The sequence below is a fragment of the Oncorhynchus keta genome, chromosome 7 (assembly GCF_023373465.1).
Source record: "Oncorhynchus keta strain PuntledgeMale-10-30-2019 chromosome 7, Oket_V2, whole genome shotgun sequence".
Taxonomy (NCBI): Eukaryota; Metazoa; Chordata; class Actinopteri; order Salmoniformes; family Salmonidae; genus Oncorhynchus; species Oncorhynchus keta.
In genome coordinates, this window is record NC_068427.1 from 53486169 (window position 1) to 53493785 (window position 7617).

General features: G+C 44.3%; 1 protein-coding gene across 3 annotated transcripts in view; it reads left to right on the forward strand.

Moving 5' to 3' along the window:
- Positions 1 to 7387, forward strand: part of si:ch211-67e16.11 (uncharacterized) — a 46447-nt gene extending 39060 nt beyond the window's left edge. The window contains exons 6-8 of one of the 3 annotated variants that reach the window (XR_008140407.1): positions 875 to 1093; positions 5333 to 6771; positions 6812 to 7387. Coding sequence is in view for 1 of the 3 variants with exons in the window: in XM_052523162.1 (XP_052379122.1) it covers positions 875 to 1093; positions 5333 to 5539 (426 nt within the window). In the remaining 2 variants the exon portion in view is untranslated. Of the gene's footprint in view, positions 1 to 874; positions 1094 to 5332 lie in introns of all 3 variants that reach the window. The other 2 variants (XR_008140408.1, XM_052523162.1) reach the window with 2 other exon arrangements.
- The last annotated feature ends 230 nt before the right edge of the window (positions 7388 to 7617 follow it).

A 7617-nucleotide genomic window follows, 5' to 3' on the forward strand; every position in this document is an offset into this window, starting at 1 on the left:
CTATAGAGACTATTTAGACTATAGAGACCGGTTAGACTATAGAGACTATAGAGACTATAGAGACTATTTATACTATAGAGACTATAGAGACTATAGAGACTATAGAGACTATTTAGAGACTATAGAGACCGTTTGGACTATAGAGACTATAGAGACCGTTTGGACTATATATACTATAGAGACTATAGAGACTATAGAGACCGTTTAGACTATAGAGACTATAGATACTATTTAGACTATAGAGACCGTTTGGACTATAGAGACCGTTTAGACTATAGAGACCGTTTAGACTATAGAGACTATAGAGACCGTTTAGACTATAGAGACTATAGACACCAGACAGGATCAGAGCAGAGCAGACAGTGAACGCCTGCATGGGTAAAGCTCCTTGGTTTGTATATGTATTCGTCACTCTAATGCTTGTCCCACTGGGCCTCAGATCAGCTCAGATCACCTCAAAACCTCAGAACGTTCCTGATCCACAACACCTTCTGACACATCGATCTAGCACCCCCTACGATTTGTTGCTAGTCGATATTTCATGCTCCATCCATTTGGATGTCAGTTTGAACAGGTTTGAAATAACCTCATGGCAGAATTGTTTTTTTTTGGGGGGTTCTGAGATTACGGCTAAAGCGTATATAGGTTAGCAACTTCTAGAACACCAGTGTGCTTCTCATGCTGGCATTGAACGTAAGCAATTACACGTAAGACTGTGACAGATCGGCGTTGTGTGACTGCTTGTCTCCCTCTCCCCAGGATTCCTCTGTGGGTGAGCTGATGGCTGAATATGAAACAGCAGGGTTGAACCTGTATGTTTAGATATAGACGGTGATGGGTGATCATTTGGTTTTTCCTCTTGCCCCTAATGCAGGCGGACCTTAAGGAGCGCTACAGTGTGGGAGAGCTGCTAGCGGACTTGGCAGGCTGCAGGGCGCGACGAGTACTAGTCTTCGTAGAGCAGAGTTACAGCGGGGCGCTCAGTAAGAGACTGAGAGCATCTCTGAAACACCTGAACGTGGTGCTGCTCAACATAGCCGACAGCTGGGCCTCGCTGCACCCAGCAACATGCCTTATAGACCACCTGAGTAAGGTATGCAACACGTACACACACCCTGCACAACATACACTCTACACAACACACACACACCCTCGACAACACACACCCACCCTAGACAACACACACACACCCTGCACAACATGCACCCTGCAACCAGAAGCCATGGATTACAGGCAACATCCGCAATGAGCTAAAGACTAGAGCTGCAGCTTTCAAGGAGCGGGACTCTGACCCGGACACTTATGAGAAATCCCGCTATGCCCTCAGACGAACCATCAAACAGGCAAAGCGTCAATACAGGACTAAGATGGAATCCTACTACACCGTCTCAGACGCTCGTCGGATGTGGCAGGGCTTGAAAACCATCATGGTGTTAGGACAATAATCTTTACCTCAACGTCAGCAAAACAAAGGAGCTGATCGTGGACTACGGGAAACAGAGGTCCGAGCAACACCCCCAACATCCACATTGACGGGGGGCTGTAAAGCGCAGCAGGTTTTCGAGAGCTTCAAGTTTCTCGGGGGCCACGGGACTATAGTCCAAACACACCAACCCAGTCGTGAAGACGGCACAACATCTCCCCTTCCACCAGTCAGATCCTTAAAAGGCTGTGCCACCAGAGACTCTGGGTTCGCGCCAAGGCTCTGTCGTTACCGGCCGCGACCGGGTTAGAGCGACCGGGAGGTCCGTGGGGCGACGCACAATTGGCATAGCGTCGTCCGGGTTCGGGAGGGATTGGGATATCCTTGTCTCATCGCGCACCAGCGACTCCTGTGGCGGGCCGGGCACAAGTGCACGCTAACCAAGGTTGCCAGGTGCACGGTGTTTCCTCCGACACATTGGTGCGGCTGGCTTCCGGGTTGGATGCTCGCTGTGTTAAGAAGCAGTGCGGCTTGGTTGGGTTGTGTATCGGAGAACGCATGACTTTCAACCTTCGTCTCTCCCGAGCCCGTACGGGAGTTGTAGCGATGAGACAAGATAGTAGCTACTAACAATTGGATTCCACGAAATTGGGGAGAAAAAGGGGGTAAAATTCAACAAAAAAACAACAATAACAACAACAAAATAGGTTCTACAGCTGCACCTTTGTCTAAAAGGTTCTACAGCTGCACCTTAAAAGGTTTGTCATGTGCCATCAGATCCTTAAAAGGTTCTACAGCTGCACCTTTGTCATGTGCCATCAGATCCTTAAAAGGTTCTACAGCTGCACCTTTGTCATGGGCCATCAGATCCTTAAAAGGTTCTACAGCTGCACCATTGAGAGTATTTCACTGGCTGCATCAAATGGCAACTGCTCTGCATCCAACCGCAAGGCACTACAGGGGGTTGTGCGTACGGCCCAGGACAACACTGGGGCCAAGCTTCCTGCCATACAGGACTTCTATATCAGGCGGTGTCAGAGGAAGGCCCTAAAAAATGGTCAAAGACTCCAGCCACCCAAGTCATAGACTGTTCTCACTGATACCGCACGGCAAGTAGTACCGATGGAACCAACAGGACCCTGAACAGCTTCCACCACCAAGCCATAAGGCTCAATGACTGCTGAATAGTTAATTAAATAGTTAACCAATAGCTGCCCGGACTATCTGCATCAACAATTTTGGCCCACCTACAGTATACTACTGTTACTGTCTATCTATCCTTTACCCCTAACTACAGTATACTGCTGTTACTGTCTATTATCTATCCTTTACCCCTACCTACAGTATACTGCTGTTACTGTCTATTATCTATCCTTTACCCCTACCTACAGTATACTGCTGTTACTGTCTATTATCTATCCTTTACCTCTACCTACAGTATACTACTGTTACTGTCTATCTATCCTTTACCCCTAACTACAGTATACTGCTGTTACAGTCTATTATCTATCCTTTACCCCTACCTACAGTATACTGCTGTTACTGTCTATTATCTATCCTTTACCCCTACCTACACTATACTGCTGTTACTGTCTATTATCTATCCTTTACCCCTAACTACAGTATACTGCTGTTACTGTCTATTATCTATCCTTTACCCCTAACTACAGTATACTGCTGTTACTGTCTATTATCTATCCTTTACCCCTACCTACAGTATACTGCTGTTACTGTCTATTATCTATCCTGCTGCCTAGTTACTTTACCTCTACCTTTATGTACATACAGTCCCAGTCAATAGTTTGTCATCATTCAAGGGTTTTTCTTTACTTTTACTATTTTCTACATTGTAGAATGACAGTGAAGACATAAAAACTATGAAATAACACATATGGAATTATGTAGTAAAGAATTCCAGGTGACTACCTCATGAAGCTGGTTGAGAGAATGCCAGGAGTGTGTAAAGCTGTCATTAAGGCAAAAGGGCAGCTGCTTTGAAGAATATCAAATAAAGAAAATAACTATTTTTGGGGGTTAGTAGTCATCTGCATTTCAATTAACAGGTGTGCCTTGTTAAAAGTTAGAAGTATTTCCTTCTTCGTGTGTTTGAGCCAATCAGTTGAAGTTTTTGTTTTTGTTTGGTAAAAGACCAAGTCAACATTACGGCAGGAACAGCTCAAATAAGCAAAGAGAAACGACAGTCCATCATTACTTTAAGACATGAAGGTCAGTCAATATGGAACATTTCAAGAACTTTGAAAGTTTCTTCAAGTGCAGTCGCAAAAACCATCTATGATGAAACTGGCTCTCATGAGGAATGGAAGACCCAGAGTTACCTCTGCTGCAGAGGATAAGATCATTAGAGTTACCTGTCTCTCATGAGGGCCGCCACAGGAAAGGAAGACCCAGAGTTACCTCTGCTGCAGAGGATAAGATCATTACGAGTTACCTGTCTCTCATGAGGACCACCACAGGAAAGGAAAACCCAGAGTTACCTCTGCTGCAGAGGATACGTTCATTAGAGTTACTAGCCTCAGATTGCATCCCAAATAAATTACACAGAGTTCACTTTCTTGTTTATTTAACCTTTATTCAAGTAACAGACCCATCTCAACATCAACTGTTCAGAGGAGACTGCGTGAATCAGGCCTTCATGGTCGAATTTCTGCAAAGAAACCACTACTAATGGACACCAATAAGAAGAGACTTGCTTGGGGCAAGAAACACGAGCAATGGACATTAGACAGGTGTAAATCTGTCCTTTGGTCTGATGAGTCCAAATCTTAGATTTTTGGTTCCAACCACCGTGTCTTTTTGAGACAGAGTAGGTAAACGGATAATCTCCGCATGTGTGGTTCCCACCGTGAAGCATGGAGGAGGCGGTGTGATGGTGCTTTACTGGTGACACTGTCAGTGATTTATTTAGAATTCAAGGCACACTTAACCAGCACGGCTACCACAGCATTCTGCAGCGATACGCCATCCCATCTGGTTTGCGTTTAGTGGGACTATTGTTTGTTTTTCAACAGGACAATGACACAACACACCTCCAGGCTGTGTAAGGGCTATTTGACCAAGAAGGAGAGTTATGGAGTGTTGCATCAGATGACCTGGCCTCCACAATCACCCGACCTCAACCCAGTTGAGATGGTTTGGGAGGAGTTGGACCGCAGAGTGAAGGATAAGCAGCCAACAAGTGCTCAGCATACGTGGGAACTCCTTCAAGACTGTTGGAAAAGCATTCCAGGTTAAACTGGTTGAGAGAATCCCAAGCATGTGCAAGGCAAAAGGAGGCTACTTTGAAGAATCTAAAATCTAAAACATATTTAGATTTGTTGAACACTTTTTGGGGGCTACTACATGATTCCATGTGTGTTATTTCATAGTTTTGATGTCTTCACTATTATTCTACAATGTAGAAAATAGTAAAAATAAAGAAAAACCCTTGAATGAGTAGGTGTGTCCAAACTATTGACTGGTACTGTAGCTACCTCAATTACCTCGTGCCCCTACACATCCAATCGGTACAGGTACCCTGTGTATTTAGCCAAGTTACCATTACTCATTGTGGATTTATTTATTGTTCTTTTTCTATTAATTTCTTAAAATGGATTAAAACGATGTCTTTACAGCCAGCGCTACCCACTGAGAAGAGATAACAAAATGATCTATAAAATTTACTGGGGTAAAACGTTATACTGCTGTGTTACTGACTGGGTTTACTTAAAATGGATTAAAACGATGTCTTTACAGCCAGCGCTACCCACTGAGAAGAGATAACAAAATGGTCTATAAAATTGTTATGAGGCTTCCAGAAATGATGTTCTCGCAATAATGTATAAAGTGGAGATCACACCACCACCATCAATCATTTGACCTGACCCTCTTCTTCCTCCCATCTCTTCTCAGGATTCAGGGATGTCCCGCCTCCTCGACCCCAAATCCAGCCTTTTGGATGTCAACTTATCTGGTGCGCCCTGTAACACAACTCCACCTCTGAGCGAAGCAGAGATGAGGAAGGAGTACATGGGCTGTCAGAACCTACCCACCGCCCTGTGGTACCAGAACCAGAACCAGAACCTCCCCCCTGCTCTGTGGTACCAGAACCACAACTAGATCCTCCCGATCACCCTGTGATACCAGAATCAGAACCTTCCCATCGCCATGTGATGTCAGAACCTCTGCACCGACCTGTGGTACCAGAACCATAAACCACAACTAGAACCTACCCACTATCCTGTGGTACAAGAACTACAACCAGAACCTCCCCACTGCCCTATGGTACCAGAACCCCCCCACCACCCTGTGGTACCAGAACCACAACCAGAACCAGAATCTCCACACCGCCCTGTGGTACCAGAACCAGAACCTCCCCACTCTCCTGTGGTACCAGAACCACAACTAGAACCAGTACCTCCCCACCGCCCTATGGTACCAGAATCACAACCAGAACCTCCCCACCACCCTGTGGTACCAGAACCACAACCAGAACCTTCCCATCATACTGTGGCATTAGAACCACACCAGAATCTCCCCACCGCCCTATGGTCCCAGAATCACAACCAGAACCTCCCCCCCGGTCTGTGGTACCAGAATCACAACCAGAACCTCCGCACCGCTCTGTGATACCAGAATCACAACCAGAACCTCCCCACCGGTCTGTGGTACCAGGGCAACAACGAGAACCTCCCCACCGGTCTGTGGTACCAGAACCACAACAAGAACCTTCACAGCACCTTGTGGTACCAGAACCACATCCAGAACTGACACAGACCCCTGGACAGAATTTTATTTTGAAAGAACACTCAGACTCATACACACACACACAGACAGACATACCTAACAAAACAAGAGAAGACCACACACAGACAGACACAAATAACAACACAGACAGACACAAATAACAACACAGACAGACACAAATAACAAGACAATAGACAACACACAGACCGAATCACAGAGAAGGCTAGTTGCTTTGTCAATCACACACCAGATGATGGCTTGTCATCGGGAGTCGTTTCTGTTACAACACATTCTTATTTAAGTGTATCTTTTGAGCCCACATACATATAGTACCGCAGGATTTGTGCTCGTGATGGAGGAAAAAAGTCCCGTTACATTTCGCAATATTATTTTTGACGATATTATAATTGATACTTTGACTTCAAGTATCGATTTAAAAAAATTAAAATGAAATAAAAAAACAACCTGCCTTTTTTTTTTGCTCGGTAGTGTTAGCTAGAGGTAGGTAGTGTTAGCTAGAGGTAGGTAGTGTTAGCTAGAGGTAGGTAGTGTTAGCTAGAGGTAGGTAGTGTTAGCTAGAGGTAGGTAGTGTTAGCTAGAGCTAGGTAGTGTTAGCTAGAGGTAGGTCGTGTTAGCTAGAGGTAGGTAGTGTTAGCTAGAGGTAGGTAGTGTTAGCTAGAGGTAGGTAGTGTTAGCTAGAGCTAGGTCGTGTTAGCTAGGTTGTGTTAGCTAGAGCTAGGTAGTGTTAGCTGGAGCTAGGTAGTGTTAGCTAGAGCTAGGTCGTGTTAGCTAGAGCTAGGTAGTGTTAGCTGGAGCTAGGTAGTGTTAGCTAGAGCTAGGTCGTGTTAGCTAGAGCTAGGTAGTGTTAGCTAGAGCTAGGTAGGTGTTAGCTAGCTCTTGTCGGCTGTACTAGCTTGTTCTCTTTCTTTTTAAATAGTGAGCCAACATACAGTGTTTTCAGCACTTTTATTTCAATGACTGATCAAATCTAACTAACATATAGTGAGCTATATGTATACAGCTTCAAATCACAATCAAGTATCGAATCACAAAATATATAGAATCGTGAGAATAGCAATACATATTGAATCGTGAGAGTAGCAATACATATAGAATCGTGAGAGTAGCAATACATATAGAATCGTGAGAATAGCAATAATACATATTGAATCGTGAGAATAGCAATACATATAGAATCGTGAGAGTAGCAATACATATTGAATCGTGAGAGTAGCAATACATATAGAATCGTGAGAGTAGCAATACATATAGAATCGTGAGAATACATATAGAATCGTGAGAGTAGCAATACATATAGAATCGTGAGTAGCAATACATATTGAATCGTGAGAGTAGCAATACATATAGAATCGTGAGAGTAGCAATACATATAGAATCGTGAGAGTAGCAATACATATAGAATCGTGAGAATAGCAATACATATAGAATCG